Source organism: Triturus cristatus, chromosome 8, assembly GCF_964204655.1.
Source record: "Triturus cristatus chromosome 8, aTriCri1.1, whole genome shotgun sequence".
Lineage (NCBI taxonomy): Eukaryota > Metazoa > Chordata > Amphibia > Caudata > Salamandridae > Triturus > Triturus cristatus.
This window is the reverse complement of record NC_140591.1, coordinates 1,453,031,040-1,453,054,229: the sequence shown is the minus strand read 5'-3', so window position 1 is coordinate 1,453,054,229 and position 23,190 is coordinate 1,453,031,040. Positions and strand designations below refer to the sequence as shown.

Sequence of the window (23,190 nt, the reverse complement as noted above, 5' to 3'; positions counted from 1 at the left end):
GCCCTGCAGAATACTCTTGACCTGGTCCCGGCCAGCTATTTCCGTGAGATCGAAAGCCACCAGCGCGCGCTATTATGGGACGGGCGTCCGCGTATCGCAGTCGCTAAGTTGACGCTCCCGTGGTACGACGGTGGTATCGTGCTTCCAGACATTCGACGTTATTACTGGGCCACCCAGCTGAGCGCGATTAACCATGGTGTCTATGGTCCGGCGCTCAGCCCTGGCTTCGCCATGGATCGCTGGTTGCTCCGTGGGGGTAATTACCACAGAGCGTTGTATTCGAAATCGTCGGACCTCACCCTCACGGGGCCCACCAGAGTGGCCGTCCATGTGTGGAAGGTGGCGACGGACTCGCTGGGCTGGAGGGGTAAGCTTACCCTTGCCACCCCTCTGTTCGACTCCGAGATTCTGGGGAAGCTTTGGCGCACAAAAGGGTTCGAGAAATGGGATTTGATTGGCATATCCAGGGTTGGAGACCTTTTGGTTAAGGGTAAGATAAAGTCGTTCGAGGAGCTGCAGAAGGAATACGAGATAGGGAGCACGGAGTTCTTCCGATATGCACAAGTGCGCCACGCCTTGCGGTCAGTCCTTGTGGAGGGGGAGAAGGTGCCAGAGTCCTCCCCGTTGGAGGATCGGATCCTGGATGGTCACATGCCAGAGAGCACGATTTCGCTCATTTATAAGAAGCTTATCAATGTTCGGGCGGATCTTCTCCTAGGGTTGCGCGCCCAATGGATAAGGGACGGCCTTGAACTAGATGATGAAGATTGGCAGTACGCAGTTTCTTCTCCCAAAGAGATCGCTATCCCCGCGCGCCTGCGGCTGGTGCAGCTAAAAATACTCCATAGGGTCTACGTGACGGGGCCCAGGTTGGTTCACATGGGTTTTTCTGAGGAGGGCCTATGTAAGAGAGGCTGTGGTATGGTGGGTACCTTCCTCCATATTATTTGGGAATGCGGTGCGATTATGGAGTTCTGGAGGCAAGTCCATGAGGTGATGGGGGAGGTGACAGGAATTGTTATGCAACCTGAGGCGAGATGTTGTCTCCTGAATGTCTGGAGCCCTACTGACCACAACGCGGCACAGACTCAGTGGGTGACCCTGGGGAACATGGTAGCCAAGCGCGATATCGCTCGGCTGTGGGGCTCCGATAGGCCGCCCACATTGACAGCGTGGATGGAAAACATGGACTGGAGCATGTTTAGGGAGAAGACAGTGTACTGTGCTCGGGGGCGCCCTCGGAAATGGCATGCTGTGTGGGGGCCATGGAACCAGTACAGAGGGGACATATGCCTGCCCCCCGACCTGGATCCGCCTGAGGAGCAACTTTCCCCTTAGTCCTTTTCCGGCTTTGACTTTCCCGCTGATATGTGATTGCTTCTGGAGTCTCTGCCTTTCCCTCCTTTCCCTTACTATAGATCAGTGCCTGTTGGACGTGATGGGGCTCGTCCCCCCCGATGGGAACCTCTCTTGGTGTTTACAGTACCTTTCGCCTTGCTTGTGTTTAGGGTCGTATTTATGTTTATGCAAAATAGAACCTTTGGCTCTCCTGTCAGTGATATGTGGACGCAAGCATGTGTTGAACTTCTCAAGCTGCCGTACCTCCGGGATGTCGGCTGAATAGCTGTGTCACTGATATAAAATAAAGGTTTTTTAAATAAAAAATAAAAAAAAAAAAAAAAGGATTCAACCCGTTCCATGCTGAGGACGGAAGGGTTCCGTCCTCAGCCACAGTGGTCATGTGCTAAGGATGGAACCGTTCTGTCCACTCCACATGACCAAAAAATCCCTCTGCTATTTACAGCGGAGGGATTTTATTTTTCAGACTTGGGAGCTGAGGGAAGAGCGTCCCCAGCGGCTGAGGCATTTTTTCTTCTTCAGTGTAATGACGATCATCACGCATGGCACGCTGACGTCATTACACTGAACGCAAAATGAGCCGATCGACTCATTTCGTTTTCACTACCTAGATGCTCGTGGGGCTATCTCAGCCCCCTGAGCACCTACGCAGACAGAAGAGGTATCATTTGAAAGGAGAGAATCTCCCCTTTCCAATGGTACCCTTCCCTCATGAATCACTGTTTGGGGAATCGCTGCAGGAGGGCAATCCCCAAGCAGGTATCCACCACTAGACACCAGGGAGGGGGGAGCAAGGGTATTTGCTCCTCCCAAATATTTTTAAGCATATTCAGTCTTTCTAGACCCCCACCCCTCCACCCCTGGGGGGCGGATGGGGGCAACAGCCCCAGAAAGCACACTAGGCACCAGGGATTCTTTTTATTTGAATATGTAGGGGTGGGGGCTGCCCAAAATGGGCATGCCAATGCCCCCACCCCACCAAACACAATAGGGACAGTATTTCTACCCCCCGGAGGCAGATGGGAATTATTACCATGTATCTTTTTTTTAAAGAGGGTGGGGGCTGCCCACAATATGCCTGACCATGCCCCCACCTCACATAAATGGGGACCGAAGTATTTCTGCCTCCCCTGGGGGGGGGTAGGTGAGGCAATAGCCCCTGCTCCCCTCCCCACCCCCCCACCCCCGGCAGAGCAGAAAGACTACTAGGCGATAGGGATTTCGTTTTAGTGTAGGGGTGGGGGCTACCCAGATTGGGCACCGTCTTTCCACACCCACCGGGGCATATGGAGACAATATCCCCCGATCTGCACCCCCAGGAGGCAGAAAGTCCACTAGGCACCAGGGATTATTAGTGGGGGGCTGTCCAAAATGGGCATGCCAATGCTCCCCCCCCTTAAAAACAGATGGGACAGTCTTTCTGCCCCCCCCCCCCCCCCCGGAGCAGATGGGGGTTATTACCCCCAATCTGTCAGCCCCCGGGGGGCAGAAAGCCCACTAGACAACAGGGTTTTTTTAATATAAAAAAAGGGTGGGGGCAGCCCACAAGGAGCCTGGCCATTCTTCCACCCCACATAAATGGAGACCGAAACTCTCCTAGGGGGCAGGTGAGGCAACAGCCCCCGATCTGCCCCCCCCCCCCAAGCAGGGCAGAAAGACTACTAGACGCCAGGGATTTTTTTGGTTTAGTGTAGATGTGGGGGCTGTCCAGAATGTGCATGCAAATGCCACCCCCCCATAAAAAATGGGGACAGTCTTTCTGTCACCCAGGGGCATATGGGGGCAAAAGCCCCTGATATGCCCCACCAGGGAGGCAGAAAGCCCAATAGGCACCAGGGACAATTTTTTCTTTGTGCAGGGGTAGGGGCTAACCTGAAGGGGCATGCCGATGCCCCCACCACCCCAAAACTGGGCACAGTCTTTATGCCCCCCCCCACCCTCCCTGGGTGCAGATATAGGCAACTGCCCCCGATCTGCCCCCCCCCCCATGGTGCAGGGGGGGCAGAAAGCCCACTAGACAGCAGGGACTATTTTTACTTTGTGTAGGGGTGAGGGCTGCCCAAAATGGGTATGCCGATGCCCCCACCCCTACCAAAAAATGGGCAGTCTTTCTGCCCCTCATGGGAGGCAGATGGTGGATATTACACCTGAGCTGCCCCCCCCCCACCCCCACGGGTAGCTCACTAGGCACCAAGAATATGTTTATGGGCATGTCAGGGAGCAGACCCATAGACAAGGGTCGCTCTACTTTTGTCTATGAGACTGACAAAAGAGTGAGAGAGAGCGAGAGCGTGAGAGAGAGAGAGAGAGCGAGCGAGAGTTGGACTTCAGCTGACGGTCTGCATGTACTGGCCTTTGACTGGCTGTGTGTGTACTAGCATTTTGCTGGTGGTGTGTGTGGACGTGGGCTTGGCTGCCTGTATGTGTGGACTAGCATTTGGTGGCGGTGTATGTAAACTGGCGCTTGCCTGGCTGTGTGCTTAGGGCTTGGCTGGCGGTATGCGTTGGATGGAGCTTGGCTGGCGGTGTGCGTTGGATGGGGCTTGGCTGGCGGTGTGCGTTGGATGGGGCTTGGCTGGCGGTGTGCGTTGCATGGCGCTTGGCAGGCGGTGTGCGTTGCATGGCGCTTGGCAGGCGGTGTGCGTTGCATGGCGCTTGGCAGGCGACGTGTGTAGAGTGTTGCATGGCTGGCGGTGTGCGTAGAGTGTTGCATGGCTGTCGGTGTGGCTTGCGTGGAACCCCCAGCTTTCTCATCCAGAATCCTCTGCAAACCTCAAATTTAGCTAGAGTAGCATTTTCCTAACATCTGTGTGAGAAGAGTTGATGGATCACTGCGCCAGTACAAATTTCCTACCACCCAGCGTTTCCCTCCTGATAAAAATTAGTATTTTAGAAAAATGCCCTAATAGACATGTTATGGTGCCCCTTCAATCTCTACATGTTTTTGGCTCTTCCTGGCCCACCCACACGAGTGAGGTATCAGTTTTATTGGGAGACTGAAGGGAACGCTGGGTGGTAAGAAATTTGTGACATTGTCAACAAGCATTTGCAATGCAATAGGTCTTGCATTTGCGCAAGTTTGAGCTATTGGCATTGTAAATTACAATGTCTTTTATTTATGCTTTGGTTTTTAAAACATAAATAAAAGGCATTGTCATTTACAATGCTAATAGCTTAAACTCTCACAAAAGCGAGACCTATTGCATTGCAAATGCTTGTTGAAATACTGTGTGTATGTATGCTGGTGTGACGGTTAGTGCGAACGTGTAGTGGGGTTATGTGGAAGTGGCAAGCTTGCAAGTCTTGGGGGACTGACGCTACCATCAGTCCTGGCTTTATCACTATCACTTTCCAAACTGATCTGTTTAAAATTGCTTCTAAACACAAAAAAGCTAACGTCTGATATTTACTTCATTTCCTGGCAATAGCCGTACGAAGAGCCCCAGCATCTCTTCTCCAATCCCTCCTACAGGCTACAGCTGCGGCATAGCGAAGGGGCGGCACGTGCGAGCCTCCACTCGGAGCGTCGCGCGCCCCTCTGGCATTCCCCAGGAAAGGCACCCAAATTAGGTGCGCACTCAGCCTGTCGTGGAGCTGTGCCAGGCCAGAGGAGACCCACGCAGCAGCGAGGATGCCCAGGAGTGGGAGGTGAGCTTCCTCTGGCCGCGGAAAGCGCGCACCCTTGTAAGACGCCGTGCATAGGCACGCGAAAGCTACATCGGGACAGGGGATGTGCACGAGTACACACGCCGTGCATAGGCACGCAAAAGCTACATCGGGACAGGAGATGTGCACGTGAACACATGACCCGTACGCATGCACATCTCCTGTCCGTACGCGTGCACCTCTCGTGTCTCCCTTCGCAAGAAGAACCAACGACAATAGGTCTCGCCAAGGCGAGCAGCACATGTGCTGTGTCGCTAGGCGAGACCTAAAAAGGAGGGACAGGGGCCTAGTAGGTCCAGCATACAGGCCCCTAGTAAATATGGCAAGAACAGAGGTATGCAGTTCCTAGGGAGGGCAGGAAAAAAGGGGAAGAGAGAGAGAAGAAGCTGGGTGTTGCAGGTGTAGATGGGGAACTGAGAGTGGGATAGATCCAATATGGAGCAAGGGCCCTCACAGACCCCAAGGGGTGTCATGCTTCATCACAGGGCAGCTCCTCGTTGGGCTGGCGCTGCAATGCCCAATGGGCCCCCCAAAGGGGGCTCTTTGCCAGAGGTCTTCTCTGGTTGCCAACGTGAAGCTAAAGAGTGGTGTGAGGCCGTGTGTGTGAGGAGGCCGTGTGTATAGTGAGTAGAAATGGGAAGAAAATAGTGCGTCTTAAAAATTGCTAGGGTATTCCAAAAACAATTTTATTCGCTGGATACCTCTGTTATGGATAAAAACAACGACTATCAAAGTTGTGGCTAGCGAGGAAAATTATACCTGCTGCAGCTCAAAGGGATGTGTTAAGGGTGGAGATGGTCGACATGTTTCATGCCGAGATGTCCAGTAGGATCTATGGCATCTCTTCAGGACCGCGGGCTCCTCATCTACTCTAGTGGGGACGGTCAAAAAAGGTGGAATAAGATTTCGTCCCCTATGATCTGGACCCGTGTCGTTATCCTAAGTGAAAGTGGAAGCGTGTGAAATAAACAGTCCACCTTATGGCGAACACCTAGAATGGGATTAGAATAAGACCCCAACCTTGACGTCCAAGATACTCGCTCAGTAGCGAGGGAAGAACAACTCAATGCAAGGTCCTCCGTAGCGTGGGACCTACCCACGTCTGGATATCCCTGAGGAAATTTGTGACTGCACCCTGACCCCACACAGAAAATGTTTGGTTGTTTTGCTGAATTTTAAGTTCACAGGGATGGGTAAGACAACATTGGGCGATCCACGTTAGCCACACCTCCCTGGACTCCATCGGGTATCTAGTTTTCTGAAATGTCTGGGTTTGGTGTTTTTCCCTAGATGGCCACCGAGCCAGCAACCAAAAATGCAGCTGACCCCCTTGCAAAAATAGGTTGTTTTGTGATCGATAATTGTAATGCCTCCACAATACTTTTTGGGCCCTTCCCTGTTGCGGGCATTTTGCCCACCCACACAAGTGAGGTAGCATTTTTATCGGGAGACCTGGGGGAACGTGGAGTGGTAGGAAATTTGTGCCAGCACTGTGATCCCACAACTTTCCCCACACATAAATGTGAGGAAAATGCGATTATTTATTTTGCTGAATTTGAGGTTTGCAGGGGAATTCTGGGTAGGAAAAGGTTGGGGATCCAAGCAACCCACCCCTACCTGGACTCCCCCTGGTTTCTAGTTTTCAGAAATGTCTTGGTTTGGTAGGTTTCCCTACATGGCTGCTGAGCACGGGACCAAAAACACTGGTTACCCCCTTGCTAAACCAGGTCGTTTTGTGATAGCTAATTTTCATGTCTCAACAATACGTTTGAAGCTGTTTCCTGTTGCGTGCACTAGGCCTACCCACACAAGTAAGGTACCATTATTATCGGGAGACTTGGGGGAATGCTGGGTGGATCTTTCTATCACAGAAATGTGAGGAAGATGTGTTCTTTAGACAAAGTTTGAGGTTTGCAAGGGATTCTGGGTAACAGAACATGGTGAGCCACACAAGTCAACTTATCCTGGATTCTCCTGGGTGTCTAGTTTTCAAAAAAGTACAGGTTTGCTAGGTTTCCTGTGGCAATGTGTACCTATCAAGCATCTAACTTGGAATGTAGTGAGCTCACGGAGCAAGTGTTCTGATTCATGTACCAAGGTTCTCATATTGTCAGTTGCTCCAGAGCCCCTTCTTGGATGGATGTAAACCTGTAATAAACTACATGTTACCAGTAACCCAAGCGTGACTCTTCACTACAAGACTGGCGACGACCGGGATTGTTTTACTTCCAAACGAGCAAGAAGGGGCCAGAGGATAAAGCGGTGTAATTCTCAGAAGGATTTTTATCAGTGGAGTATTGAACTGGGTATTGTGAACTTTCTTTGGCCCACACAACGAGTGAGGTGAGAATTTCAATCATTTTAAAGCTGCTCCGCTTTAAGGAAGAGCAACTCAGCATTATTTCGCGGTGTGCGAGGTTTTTGTTAAAAGGGGGCTGCCGCGTTGCCATGGAAGCGAGTAGCGAGTATTATGAATCCGTGACAAGCGTTGGTGCTTTGAGAGCTGCGAACTAATGTTTGTTTCTTTACGGAGCATAAGCCTTTAAAAAGACTTGTTTTTTTGATGGTTGTTCCTTTACGGAGCTTCAGCGTCACTCGCAATATTTGACCAGTTCTTGAAAGGGGAGCGGTGTGCTCGCGACGATATTTCAAGCTTCAACACGCGCGCGCCTGCATCTCGTGCTTCCAACTTTTACGCGCAGCAGTTTATATTAAGACATTCAGCGCGTTCACAATGTGCGCCTATTTTTCAGCTTTCATGGCTTTTGAGCAGGAAATGAAATAAGGAAGTTCCTACCTTTGCTTTTCCTCTGTTGTTCTTTCATCTCGACTAAGGTGACCATAGAGTTGATAACAGCACATCCTGTGGCTTGTTTCGTGACTGCAGAACTCCCAGTGGTGTGTCAAAAAATTGCAAGCTTGTCTCTTCATCATTCTTCTGTGACGTGCACACATTTAGTTTATAAAAAGGGATTTTATGGTGTCAACTTTCTGCACGTACATTTTTCCTGTTTAAAGTACACAGTTTAAACATTATTTTTTGGGTATTTTCCTTGTTTGATTAGCAAAATTTGTTTTATTTTGCACCAGTATTTGTTATCTCAGTGATTTGCACGCTTGGTGTTTGGTGCAACGTTATTTATTCAACGTTTAGACTTTAAAAAAAAATGATTTTTTTTTTTTTTTGTTTGGCTGTGATCCAACATGCAAAATATTACAGCGCCAGCTTCTTTCCTGCAAGATCCTGGCGATCCTCCTCTAGAGTGGAAACTTTGGATTCGTTCATTTAAAGCTTATTTAGTAGCTATTGATGCCACCAAGTTCAAACCGGACAAGAAAAAAGGGTTAATGTATTACCATCTTGGTGTTGAGGGGCAAAATGTATTTGACCACCTTCCTGATTATGATGGTTCTGATGAGGAGATTGATGAATTTGATGCAGCTATTGCTCAACTTGACAAGTATTTTGCAAAATCCAAAAATGTGGTTGTTCACAGGTTCAAGTTTTTTACCAGAGTACAGAAACCTTCAGAGAGTATTGATTCTTATGTGACTGCTTTGAAAGTGCTAGCTTCAACTTGTGAATGTGAGGAGTTCACCTCTCAATTGATAAGAGATCAACTTGTGGCTAGATGCAGTTCGAAGAAGACACAAGAGCGTTTGCTTACTTGCAAGAATCCATCTCTTGATAAGGCTATTGATATAGCGAAAAGTATTGAGGGTTCATGTCAAGACGTTAAGTCCCTTGAGGAATCTCTCAATACAACTTGCATTTCAGGAGCTGTTGTAAATAAGCCCGCGACTTCTACTGATCAAAAAAGAGTTACAACTGCAGCCAAACCCAGTGTCCAGAATTTTGCACAAAAACCCAGTGTCCAAAATTTTGCACAAAGGAAAATATTTTGCTTTAGGTGTGGTTCACCTAATCATGTTTCTTCCTTTAGGTATTGTCCAGCACTTGGTCAACAATGTAAGAAGTGCAGTAGAATGGGTCATTTTTCAAAAGTATGTAGGGGTGGTAGATTTAATAATTCTATTCGCTCCTTATTAACTGAGGATAGTGAGAGGGAAAAAGAAAATCCCAGTACCAATGTTGAATTAATGCTGGGGGTTAGATGTGTAAAAGAGCTAAATGTTTCTTCAGTTGTCGATCCTGAAGTTGAAGTTTGGATTGATGGAGTGTCTATCAAACTCCTGGTAGACACTGGTGCTCGCATTACCATCATCGATTATAAAAAATACACATTTTCTTGGAGTAGACTCTCTTTGCTTCCTCCCGATGTTTCTACGGTGGCATTTGAGGGCAGCAAAGTGGATTTACTTGGGTATTTTGTAGCCAATATCAAATTTCTTGATTCATTTATCAAAGGCAAAGTTTATGTTGCTCGCAAGGGTATTAATGTTTTAGGACTAATTCATCAAGCAGAATTGAAGCTGGTTATAAGGCCTGGCTCAAGTAATCCTGTCACTATTGAAAGATTTGCCCCCGGCTGCTGTTGTTGTGCTGTGGATCTGTCTGGTGACAACAAGGTACAATTGAGGTCAGATTTAAATTGGGAAAAAAAAATTGAGAAGGTTTTCCAAGACAAATTGGGAAAAATTTCGGATTTTGTTTTCGCAATAAAGGTCAAACACCAAGTTGTCCCAGTCAAACATAAGTTACGTAACATACCTCTAAGTGTGAGGAAAGAACTTTCTGTCATGCTTTTGCATCTATGTGAACAAGGCATTATTGAGAAGGTGGAGGGCACTCTTTGGTTGTCTCCCATAGTTCTCGCAAAGAAAAAGAATGGCGAACTTAGGATGTGTGTTGACTTGAGGAGTGTCAACGAGGCGATTTGGGTGGATAATTTTCCTCTGCCAAGGATTGAGGATCTTATCACTAAAATTGGTCACTCATGTTGGTTTACAAAGCTAGACCTTAGGTCAGCTTATCATCAGGTGGTTTTAGATAAATCCTCTCGCCATTTAACTGCATTTGTTACTCCGGAAGGAACCTTTCAGTTCTGCAGGATGCCCTTTGGTATTGCTTCTGCGGCAGCAGTTTTTCAGAGATTAATGTCTAGCATGTTTGATCACTTATCTCAGGTAGTAGTTTTCCAAGATGACATTTTGGTGTTTACAGAAAGTGAAGGTGAACATAACAGGGTGGTGGAAAATGTTTTGAGTATTTTGGAATCTAGAGGTGCACTTTAAGGAAAGACAAATGCATATTCAAAACCAAAGAAATAGAATATCTGGGTCATGTTTTCTCAGCTGAAGGTATCAAACCAAAGCCTTGCCTTGTAAAAAGCATTTTGGATGCCCCTGCTCCGAAGAACAAAGACCAATTACTTTCTTTTTTGGGTCTTTGTGAGTTTTATGCTAAGTTTTTGAAAACTTTTGCAAACTTAACTGAAGCGTTTAGGCCTTTACTTAAGAAGAATGCGGAGTATAACTGGTCTGATTCTTGTGATCAGACTTTTAAGGTCATCAAAGAAAGAATTGTTAATGCTCCAGCTCTTCAATCTTTCTCAGAAAAAAGGGCTACTGTCATCACTGTGGATGCATGTGAATATAGCTTAGGGGCTGTTCTCACTCAAATGGAGAATGGTCGTGAGTTTACCATTGGTTTCGCTTCTCGTACTTTAAGAGATGCTGAACGTAAATATTCTGTGATCGAAAAAGAGTTGCTTGCCTGTGTGTGGAGTGTTGAGAAATTTTAAGCATATGTTTGGGGCAGACATTTCACGTTGAAAACTGACTATTGTCCTTTAGTCAATATTCTTTCGGGGAAAAAAATCAAACGTACCACAGCTAGAATTTCAAGACTCGCTGCCAAATTGTTAGAATTTTCTTTTACAGTTGAGTACATTCCTGGTGGGAAAAACTCCCGAGCTGATTGTCTTTCTCGACTTCCTATTGACGAGCACGACAGTCATAATTGGGAAGATGAGATTGAAGAATGTTTTATTGCTTACATTGGAGATGCAAGTTCTTCAGAGAATGAATGGATTTCTGCAGTCGAATCAGATTGCACGTTAAGTGAAGTTATCACATTTTTGCAATCAGGTTGGCCAAAAGAATCACAATTAACTAGTGAGTTGCAACCTTTTTGGAAGGTTGCAGATGAATTGTCTTTAGAAGGTAATTTGCTTGTTCGTGGTGAGAAATTAGTAGTACTCTTTTCTCTTTATCAGCAGGTGATAAAATTGGCTCACAGTGGGCATTTGGGCTCTACCTTGACTAAGAGGAAAATTAGGGAAAGATTTTGGTGGCCTCGTATGGATTCACAGATTGAAGATTTTGTGTCAAATTGTACCAAATGTAAATCTAGCGATAAGGTGTGGATAACTGAACGTGAAGTTGAATCAGTAAGTCTGTGTCCAAAGAGAGCGTGGCAACGTGTCAGTGTTGATTTCTTAGGACCATACCAAGTTTTACCTCATAATTTGAGACACTTCATTGTGATGGTAGATCATCTTTCCAGGTGGGTTGAGGTGGAAGCTGTATCGGAACCAACCACAAGAAGAGTGCTTGAGTGTTTTTTGAAAGTGTTTTCTCGAGAGGGTTTTCCAGCAGAACTTTTGACTGATAATGGGGTTCAATTTGTTTAATCCGAAATGTCTTCTTTATTAGAGAATTGTAACATTAAACATTTAAGGACACCTCTTTATCACCCCCAGAGTAATGGGAAAGTTGAGTGTTTCAATAAGGTACTAGTTGAATGCATTCAAGCTTCTATCAAGATCAATATGGATGTGGCTCAATCAGTTCATGAGCTGGTGTGGTCTCACCGCACTACCCCTCATTCTGTCACTGGCAGATCTCCTTTTGAACTCATGAGAGGTAGGGAGGCTGCTACTGAATTATGTCCGTCTTGGATTCTTAAGATCTTACCTAAACCAGGGAATGTTAGCACTTGGTGTGAATCTGCTGAATACAAGTCAAATTTATTCAATTAAAAAAAATTGGAAAATAAAAAGAATTCTTCGGTGAAACCTTGCAGATTAAAAGTAGGGGATTGGGTCCGTATCAGGAATCCTATATTGGTTGGGAAAGGTCTTTCCAAGTTTAAAGATGATGTTCAAGTTTGTGAGGTGAGGAAGAATGCTGTGAAACTTTCTGATGGTAACTGGTGGGGTATCTCTCGTGTAGCATTAATTCCATGTAATGTTTCCACCCCAAAGGCAGTTGCAGACTTTTCAAGAGGAGATTCTATTCCACGTAGGAGTGATCGTATTCACCGGAGACCCACGAGATTTAATGATTTTGTGTCTCGTTAAAGTTTTAAAAGAGGAGGGGGTGATGGTTGGTGTGTTATTGTTTGATTTACTTTAATTTGAGCTCATTTCATGTTTCTTTTGTATTCTTCCTGTTTCATATAAAGTGTTTTTATTGTTCTGTATGCACTGTTAATTTGGATTTATATGTTTTTAAGATTGTATAGGCAGTGTATTTTTGTCTTATTGATTTTTAAATTTGCTTGTTATCTTTATTTAAAAAAAGGGGGATGTGTGGCAATGTGTACCTATCAAGCATCTAACTTGGAATGTAGTGAGCTCACGGAGCAAGTGTTCTGATTCATGTACCAAGGTTCTCATATTGTCAGTTGCTCCAGAGCCCCTTCTTGGATGGATGTAAACCTGTAATAAACTACATGTTACCAGTAACCCAAGCGTGCCTCTTCACTTCATTTCCTCAGGTGCCGGCAGAGCTAAGGCCCAAAATCCACAGCTAGGCACTTTGCAAAAAAAGGGTCAGTTTTCAGTGGAAAAATGTGATATTTCCATGTTGTGTTTTGGGCATGTTCCTGTTGCAGGCACTATGCCTAAACAAACAGGTGAGGTACCATTTTTATCGGGAGACTTGGGGGAATGTTGGGAGGGAATATGTGGCTCCCCTCACATTCAAGAGCTTTTCATCACAGAAATATAAGAATAATGTGGCTTGTAAGGGATTCTGGGTAACAGAACCTGGTGAGAGTCACACAAGTCACCCCATCCTGGATTCCCTTGGGCCTGTAGTTTTCAAAAATGTACAGGTTTGCTGGGTTTTCGTAGGTGCCGGCTGAGCTAGGGCCTAAAGCCACAGCTTGGCACATTGCAAAAAAGTGTCAGTTTTCAGTGGAAAATCTGATGTGTCCACATTGCGTTTTGGGTTGTTTCCTGTTGCGGGCACTAAGCTTACCTACACAAGTGAGGTACCATTTTAACGGGCGACCGAGGGGAACACAGAATAGTAGAAGAAGTGTTATTACCAATTGTATTTCTATGCATTTCTGCCTTTCAAATGTAAGGCAGTGTGTAAAAAAGAAGTAATTTCAAAAAATGCCCTCTAATTCACATTCTAGTATGGTTACCCACAAATTCAGAGATGTGCAAATAACACTGCTTCTAAACTCCGAATCTTGTTCCAATTTCGAAAATACATAGGTTTCCTTGATACCTATATTTCACTCTTTATTTTTTACCAAATCAATTGCTGTATACCCGGTACATAATGAAAATCCACTGCAAGGTGCAGTTCAGTTATTGGCTCTGGGTACCTCGGGTTCTTGGTGAACCTACAAACCCTATATAGCCCCACAGCCAAAAGGGTCCAGCGGATGTAACGGTATATTGCTTTCAAAAACGTTACCATAGTTAGGAGAAATTACAGGGGAAAATGTAGACAGAAATGTCTGTTTTTTCAACTCAATTTCAATATTTTTTTATTTCAATTGTTACTTTCTATAGGAAAACCTTGCAGGATTTACACAAATGACCACTTGCTGAATTCAGAATGGCGTCTACTTTACAGAAATGTATAGCTTTCCAGGATCCATTATTGGTTTCAGACCCATTTCTCCAACTAACTGGGCAGAGGTTGAAAGCACAAAAAGATAGGAAAAATAGGCTACATCCCAGAAAGAAAAAAAAACGTGTAGAAAATGTTGGCTTTCTGACTAAGTGTGCCTGTTCCGGAAAGCTGGAAAGATTGCGATTTTAGTACTGCAAACCCTTCCTTGATACCATTTGCAGAGACAAAACAGACGCATTCTTCTGCAGCACTTTTCCCCCATTTTTCCCCAAAAACCCAAAATGTGCCAGTATTTTGGCTAATTTCTCAGTCTCCTCAAGGTGAATCCAAAAACCCTGGGTACCCTTAGAATCCTTAAGATGTTGGGGGGTGGGGTGGGGAAGGAGGCAAATTTGGCATGGAAACCTTATGGGGACAAAACGTTAAGGGGTCCTAAGTGTAAACTACCCCAGTTCACTACTCTCCCTTACAGGCTATCCTCCGCTCCATGGTGCCAATGAATGGGCAACTTGACTCCTCTCGGCACCTGCTCGACATTCATGTTGGCACCCATCCCCTGAGAGTAAGAATGATAGCAGTTTGCTGTACAAATGTTAGGAACAAGACATGACACCCCGTCACATAGGATATAACGTTTTGGGCTGAAATGCTGCTGAAGTTTGTGCTTACTGTTGCCCAGGATGAATACAACAGTCTGTAACACTAACATCAAATTGCAAGCAACAAGAGGGTTCCGATTTGAGGGCACGTGGTGTAAAGGCGCTAGGCTACTGTCAGCAGTGCAGCTGCTGTTTGTAGTGGCGCTGTGCCCCCAGAGCGTGAGGTGGCAGTGCACCCTGATCCTTTCTGTCCTTTTCAATGCAACTGGCGGGATAGCAGCCTTTTCCGGGCTATTGGTGTCCTTGTTACCCGCTGTCTGGGTTAAAGTTCACAGGGTACTTGGAATCGGATTAGGAGGCCATGCCCTCTCTTAAGCAGACAGATATGACGTGCTTCTTGATTTTGCTTTTAAAATCAACTAAAAAAATTCTAACTCAGCAGAAAGGAAGGAGAAGGAATGTCTGGAGCCAAGTAGGCCTGGCATTAGTGGCAATGCAGCGATAAACCATTGGCAGCAGGCAGCACAGACGATCAGTGTCACATATACGAGCCACGCACTTTGAAACCATTACGCCGGTCCGCCATTAGTTAAATAAACGGAGGAAAGAGCAAGACGCAGCTAAGAGAACGCATAATGTCTGTTGAGCTGAAACAAAGCACACGTTTTTAGCAAAATCACGTACACAGTTTTAAAACCAAAAGAGAGAGTATGTGAGCAGATATAAACAAACATACAACAGCTCATGCTAAGAGAAAAACAAACCAGCGCGACCGCACTAATTAGAAACATGATCACAAACAGATGGCACCCCTGCTCGTAACAGCAAGCAATAGGCCGTGGGCGGATACATTTACTGGGAAAGGTGGGACATGCAGCCGCCTTTGCCCAATTGTGTGCTGTCTTTTTTGTAAAGACGCACGCAAAGCCCAATAGAAATAATGCTGAGAAAAAAAAAAACACACGCATAAGCGTGTGAAAAGTCCTGAGTGATTCAAAGAGGTCATTTTCCTAGAGCCGCTAGACCTATAAAGGCTTAGCTCAAGTGGGGGTGGGGGGTGGGGGGGGGGGGGAGGCCTAGCAGCGAAGCGAGTTTGTAGAAGACTACAATAAACAAGGTTTGGGCAACAGGAGGGATGGACTCAAGCTGGACAGCCTAAAGCAAATAAAGCCAGCAAATGGAAAGCCAAACAATGTGAGTTTCAAACCACAAAGCCATTGGTAAGCAACTGGCAGAATGCATTCCTACGTCAGCTTTCTGAATGTCCCCAAGAGGTATTCAGCAAACTAGACCGTTTTGCTGTCTGGTAGGCTGTGGCCTAAAAATTTGATACACCAGAAAATGTCTTGAAAAGCGATGTCATGATCCCATAACTCTGCTAACTAGTATCCTTCTATAATTCACCTCGTGGCTAAGCTATTTGAAAAGTTGGATGCCTAATAACCCTACGCACAACTCAATTCAAACATAAAAGCACCACTTCCTCAAAGTAGAATCAGCCAAGGAAAAAGCAATGAATTTGCCCAAGTTTTCTGACGGTAAACTTACATTAGACTCCAAACAAAAGAAATTGGAGATGGGGTTGCTGCAGCTGTCCTTTTGGAACTTTGGGTCTCTGATACGCTATACCATAATATTTTGATCATTAAAACAGTTGAAATTGTAGCAGTTGGTCAAACAGCGAACCAATTACTAAAATCCTTCCAATAACAGGCTCATATTGGGCATATCTGGAACCATCAATGACGCCCACAGGATTACACAAGAATCACCACCTCCTCCAATAATTTCAAATAATAACCCAAAACCTATGACCATTAGCAACTCTGATCTGAAATATCATGCGTTCAATGATTAAAGACATCAAAATTAAATTACCCGAAGAGGGAAACTTGGGGTTAAATCCTCCCCCCCACCCCCGTTGTTTTGCCCAAAAATATGGACTCATCAAAAACTCTAAATACAACGCCAAAAAAATACTGATGGGACAAGCACATTGTTCTTTCAAACCTTATCCGATAACTCTGCCTAGAAACTTGAGCTTGTATCGACACTGTCCACAAAGAAAATAATCAAGCAAAAGCTCCAATTCATCCTGACCTACTTCCTTGAAAATATCTCAACAAGTTGCAAATGGACCTCAAGCCTCATTGGAAAAATGCTCCAAGCTAATCATCTGCCCAAGCATTAATGCCCCCCCTTCCATCATCAGCTCCACGACAAAAGACAAGAAATATCAAATTCAAGAACATATGACACACCTGTACATTAAATGAAAATGAATCACCATGTCCCCCCAAAACAACCTCAGATAGAGCTCACTACTACTGGTTTCCGAGACCCAATTGAGGGTAAACAGCATGTGCAGGAAAAAGCTGGCAGTGCATGGGCTTAGTGGAAGTGCTCCAACACGAAGCTTTACTACAACCAACCCTCACTCAATTTCTAGAAATACATTTCCCTAACTTGTTCCACCTCACTATGTCTCACTCCTTAGGGCAGTGGTTCCCAAACTGGGGTCAGTGGACCCCCAGGGGTCCGTGACACATTCCCAGGGGGTCCGCAGGAAGCAGTTTTAAAAGCAATGCAAAGCTCCTTGTATAATCAGCAGATTTTGGACAGCAATAAAAGTGTCAAGATAACTCCGGTGATTAATGTACCTGCTGGAGAGAGATGGGGGTTTTGTCCAGTTGCAGCCTTGACTCATCTTGGAAAGCCCAGATGGTTAATATACCTGCTGCAAAGAATGTCTACCATGCATTAAAAAAAAAAGAACAGTATTTGCCTTGTGCATAGCTCAGTGGGTTCCTGCTTTTGCCACAGAGATTCTTTTGTTAACTGTGCAGTTCACAAGTTCCAATCGTAATCTAGCACAGTGAGCAATGAACTGCTATCAAACAGCTTTATGCAAACTGCATTGTACAAGTTAGTAAATTATGCTTTTTCCCCAGTCTTTCATTATCTCAATGCTGCTAAAAAGGTTTGTTTGGGTAGAAAAAAATCCTTATTATTGAAGTCAACGCTAACCCCTGTTATGTTCTGAATCCTGAGGTTTTGCTTCTCCAGACCAAGCACTCTTAAAAAGATGCCTACCAGTATGGATGACATGTGAATCCTACACCTTGTAGTCCCCTTTGCCTTATGTAACATTTTCTATTCACTGATTTACACACGTATGATTCATTGTCTCTGTATGTGTGTGATGTAAAGTGCTCTGACACCCTACAGTGGTATGAGAGGGGCTATAAAACAAATTAAATACATGTGACAGTGGGGCTATGGAGAGATGAGAGGCACTGTTGGAGGGCAGTAGTAAGGGAATCATTGAAGATTGACAATCATTGAAGATTGACAAAAGATTGTTACATCCTGGTGCATAGTAAGGTCATTATTTACTATGCTTTAAAAGCTAATACAATTAAATATATAATGACAAATGTGTTGTAAATGCACCATTTTCCCCCAAATTGAATTGTGAGAGAGGCTGCCAAAGCCCCCTTTGTAGTGGTCAGGCTCACTAGCTGCACTTGGTGTGCACTGTACGGGGACTGGTCTGTCAACATTTGCCAGAGCAGCTTTAGGTTTCCAGTCCAGCCTTCGCAGTAGCCTCGGGCTGCGAATTAAAACCAAACAATGAAAAGTTAGTTGCGAGATGCAGCACCAACCTTCCCATTAGGATTTTACGATTTTTGCAAATATTTTTTTATATAAAAATACTAAAATCTTAAGTAAGTCAAGTCTAGTCTTCGTTTGATGTGTGTTTTTTCTTCGAATTACAGTTTTAATGTTTGACATTTAAATCATACAAATTGCCTGGGGGTCCCTGGCTTCCAGTAGTGACTCAATGGGGGTCCTCAGGAGTGAAAAGTTTGGGAATCACTGCCTTAGGGCATATTAATACAAATCCAACATTAGGCAATGCTGCCATAATATACAGTGCATGAGATGCCCTCTCACAAACTCTGAAGTTTTCCTTTTGTACATGACTCTTAATACGAGCATGTTATAATCTGCTCTTTCACTCAAGACAAACTGCGCCACAATGTAACCTGGCAGGAAAAATCACAAGAACGCTCTCATCCACAATGTAAATTCAATCATAACAAGCACTGGTAAAGCCAATAGTTCTAGCATTTTCATGCACAATGGTCACTTTTTTTCTTCATTGTTTAATGCAAACAGCAGCCGTGAAAATTAAAAAAAAGAAGACAGGCCTCCACCTACATGTGACCACAATATGTCTAAAATAAAAAAACATCTACAATGTCAGTTAAACACTATATATAACAAAGTTAAAATGAAGACAGCCATTAAATCATCTAACTGGGCACCTGGAGAGGAGGGAATACATAACAGGTTTTGAAAAAAAAAAAAGATAATTAGGGCTTCCGGTTTTATGTTTTTTCTTTCTTTTTTTAACATTTCCGTCTGTATTTATTCATACATATTTTTGGGCCATCTTATTGGTATTTATACATATTTATTTTGTGTTGGAAAAAAAAAAAAGATCTTAAAATAGTGTATTTCCACATTTTTCAATCGCTTAGACATGCACTCATACGTAAACTCCTGTTTCGTTTTAGCAAATTGAGCAGTCATATATAACAAAACACTAGACCCACAGGTATATACCAGTGTTAAACAAATATATGTTAACATATGCCTGTAAGAAGAAAATCTCATCCTGTTTTTCAACTCCCCATGAGGTGTATCCGCTCAGCTTTTGCCTGCATTTCATGACAGACAGCATGGAGAGTCTCTCACAAGAAAAACAATTTTCAGTATTTGGCCGCTTTTAAAAAATAAATACAGCCAGGAAACACATTGTTTTCTGCATGTATTTATCTGTTTAAAAATAAAATCAAACATCAGTAAAAACTGAAAACTGGGAGCCTTAAATATACACAAATAAAATGAAAAAAGCATACTTTAAGAAGCTGTCACTTAATGAAAAGGAACTGTTTTTAAGCAGAAGTGAAAAATGGGTACAGTTTTGAGCAGTCACTAGAAGTGAACGGTACCACTTGGAAAAGCTGGCTGACCCACTGCACCAAGCTGTATACTCTGGTGGTCGGAAGCAAAATGGTTATATCAATTCAAGAAACCCGTGGAGGAAATATGCTGATCAAAAGCCCCTCTTTGTATAAATATTATGTAATGTGTGTTGGGAAAACAACGGTCTGGCTACACCGCTAAAGCGGTCTCAAAGGCCAGACCTAACAAAAAAAAAAGGGAAGCTCTGAATTTTAGTACAATCTTGTTAAATCACTCGTACTCAATATGTTATCTACCATATAACAGCAACATACTCACTATAACTGGCCTTGCCTAAAACCTCCATGGCAACTTTAAGAATATTTTACTGGGAGGTTTCCCTGCTGCAGTAAACAGGATCAGCACACCACAACATTGCCATACAAATAGCCATGGAGATACAAAGGTGGCACATGTTCGTAGGGCAGAGATGTTGGGTAGACCACTGCCCAGCAGCCTGTTCTTGGATTTTACATTCTCCTACTCTGAATGCACCTCTGCCAAAAGAAGGCAATGCATTACCAAAAATCATACAACCATGCAATACTTATCAAAGCTTTCCACTAATGTCCTGAGACAAACCAAACGAGGGATGTCTGAACTTTAAATCTTCTAAAATTAGACTGCCTCCCCTTTGTTCCTCTCTCTCGTAGGGCGAGCCTCCATTCAATAGGCCCTAATGAAAATACAATAATTGAAAGCAGCAGTATTTGTTAGTCAACTCTTGAAACTATTATGCATAAAACACAGTCACGGTCCATTTAACGTGTTAAACTTCTGTCATCTAAGCATCACATCTAGATAAAGCCTTCACTGCGCATCACAGTGCCAGAACAGTACACATTAGACAACGCCTGTCACCATTATACATACAAAATGGATCCAATGAAAATAGTTGGCCAAGAAGTTGCCATGTCAATGGTCCACTCCGATAAATCCTTTTCCTCTCTTAACCTTAGAAAAACATTGAGCAATAGACAACTCCTGACACCATCTTAAGCAAGTGGCTCCAAGCCATCTACTTGGCTAATATTTGCCACCTCAACTGCACATCTACATCAAGCTATTGTCGAAGCTCACTCTTTGCCAACATATAGCATACAACCATTTCCCTTCACTTGTGCAACAAGGCTCCAATATATATAGCTAGCTCAGCATTTGCCATTGCAACAATACACGTAACCCGTCGTCAAATAGCATCAGATACTCCTAAATGGCTAAGCTGTAAAGTGTCACAACTAACTAGAAGCAAAGCCACTTCAGGCGAACAAACGGCAACATTAAATGGCGCACACACATCAATTCACATAATCACAGTATTCATAACATGATCTACCAGCTCACTTCCTTTACAAAGTACAATTACAAAAATAAAATATTAAGACTTCTAAAGGTGTTATCACTCACCTAACCTAAAACAACACGCCCAGGGAAAATCACTTTCCCCAACCTTCTTTTTATTAGACAGTTTTTGATCCAACACTGCTAGACCCATAACAGCAACAGAGTCTTTCACAACAAATCAAAATATAGGAATAACTTCTCCAACATTTACGGTGGAAGATGAATTACATAATAAATGAAATAGTGATGCAAGTTAGAGGATCTACTAATCTTCGCCCTGCCAGTTCCAAAATATTGCTATATAGAAAGAATAACGCGCAAAACGTTATTTGCAGAATGCTCTCTGAAATGTACTAGTAAAGTTACACAAAAACGTTATTTGTAGAATGGTCTCTGAAATGTACTAGTAGGTTTTCATCACTTGCTGTTCATCACTGTTATTTTATTTTTAAGTGTAAGGAGCACGCCCCTCGGGGCAGATAACCTTCTGATACTAGGGTCCAGCAGAGGTAGGAGGCGAGCACTCGCAGTGAAAGGCTCCGCACCAATGGGTAGAGAGGACCGCCCGCACAGGTTGCAAAAATGTTTACAGGGTAGCCCCCTGCCGAGCTCCACGCCCCCTGCACCAGACACGCCCCCCGCGGGGGCGGCCCAAGTTTTATACAGCTTCTCATGGACCTCCGTTCATTCAATGTGTGTTCGTGCGCCTACCGGCAAGCAGCCACCATCAATAAGCATCAGCACCCGCCCCCTTACCACTCACCTGGGCCGGTATCCCGCAACACTCGCTCCAGCTGCGGGAAGGTAAATTCGGGCAGCTCCAGCAGCGTCCCGTACCGCTCCAGGAATGAGCAGACCACCGCGAAATCCGGCAAGGAGCCCGGGCAGGTGTCTTCTTCCACGGGCGCCTGCGTCTCCGCCGCTGCCTCCGCGGCCGCCATCTTGGACCTGCTGGGGAAGGAGGGGGGCGACCAGGCTCGGGCCTCCGGAGGAGCCCGCCGCGATCCCACAATGCACCGAAAGAGGCAGCAGAAGCAGCCCAGGTTGCGGTGACACTCCTCCCCGACTGCCCTCTCGCTCTCCCTCCCCCCTTCCCCCGGGAGCGTTCTAGTCTGGCCTCGTGTGACACGAAATGAAAACAAAAGAGCATAGAGATCTAGTGGTTTGAGAGCGGAGATCGAGTGGAAATAGACAACGGACGACAAGCTGAAGATTTCGTTCGTTGGTCTACAAGGTAGCCATCTTGGGAATAAAGCGGGGGTCCAGAAACGAGTCAGTCAAGAAAAAAGAATTATTTAAAAACTAATTTTGGGAACAAATCCGATTCCAAGAGACTGACATATTTTAAATGTTTATACAAAAGCTCGCTAAAGCATTTTTATAAGCTATTGTATCTTTTAAACGCTACTCTTTTTTATATGAACTGAAAGCTTAAATGCTTATACTGTATTTTTTGTTAAGCATATGTAAAGTAAACATTGAAACTTAGATATATTTATAAGACAGTTACTGAAGTTAAACATTGCACTTCAGACTGTCGCGCTGCCCTACGCGCAGAGGTAGGTCCTTGAACGTTTGCCTTCCAGTTAGCCCCATTTCTGTTTCTATGAAGTGGATGGTTGGCTTTAAAAGGCACATGAAACTTAAATCCCAATTGGCCAGTTAGGAGGAGGCTGTGTTAAAACGTGGACTGTAGCCAACAGCAGCACAGAGGAGGCGTGGTCAATTGAACATTGTTTACCTCCTAAGCGTGGGGTTCAAAGAACTATTTAAAAAGTGTCAGAAACAGCAGTAGTTGATTGTTGAGTCAAATCCCTACAGGGAGGGCTGTCACTGTCACGACCCAGCTGTGAGTATTTAGGTGAGGGAGGGTACTGCGATATGTCTGTTTACAAGCATGTCATTTGAGAGTGTTGGACCAAAAGTTAATATATGAACAGGAAATTAATGTTCCACGTTATTGAACTGCGGTAACTAGAAACTGAAACACTGCTCGGAGTTATAACATGTCTTAGTGGACGTGTTGCACTATGGTTAGCTGGAAGCGTTATGAAATCGATGGAAGCTACGTGGAAATTGAAGACTGCGAAAAAAACACCAGCAGCGTCTCTCGAAATTACTTTTAGATGGGTAACGGAGCTACTATCCGCGGGGACCGCCACTCGCTGGGTCACCATAGTTTATGCGTGCGTGCCTTGAAAATGAGATTAGTGAGGTTTCCCTGAATGTCAGCGTTTTTATTTCTCAATACAGAGACGTTCAAATAGTGATTAAAAGGTGGCAAACAAAACAATCCGTCCAAATAACGCAGGAGTTATATGATGCAAGGTATTTCTAGATGGATTCTGGGGATGTTTGATAGATCCATAATTGTATCCCAAATTATATTTTCAGTTGTATTATGGTA

General features: G+C 44.6%; 2 protein-coding genes across 5 annotated transcripts in view; one reads left to right on the top strand and one right to left on the bottom strand.

The window, feature by feature from the left end:
* RSF1 (remodeling and spacing factor 1) overlaps window positions 1-21,950 on the bottom strand; it is a 705,323-nt gene extending 683,373 nt beyond the window's left edge. The window contains exon 1 of the mRNA XM_085623248.1: window positions 21,547-21,950. Within this exon, the coding sequence (XP_085479374.1) occupies window positions 21,547-21,724 (178 nt within the window). The 5' untranslated portion in view covers window positions 21,725-21,950. The remainder of the gene's footprint in view (window positions 1-21,546) is intronic.
* The window catches only part of AAMDC (adipogenesis associated Mth938 domain containing), a 176,696-nt gene continuing 174,995 nt past the window's right edge, over window positions 21,490-23,190 (top strand). Inside the window, exon 1 of one of the 4 annotated variants that reach the window (XM_085623250.1) lies at window positions 21,490-21,587. The gene's annotated coding sequence lies outside the window, so the exon portion shown is untranslated. Of the gene's footprint in view, window positions 21,588-21,879; window positions 22,018-22,457; window positions 22,645-23,190 lie in introns of those variants that run through there. The other 3 variants (XM_085623253.1, XM_085623251.1, XM_085623252.1) reach the window with 3 other exon arrangements.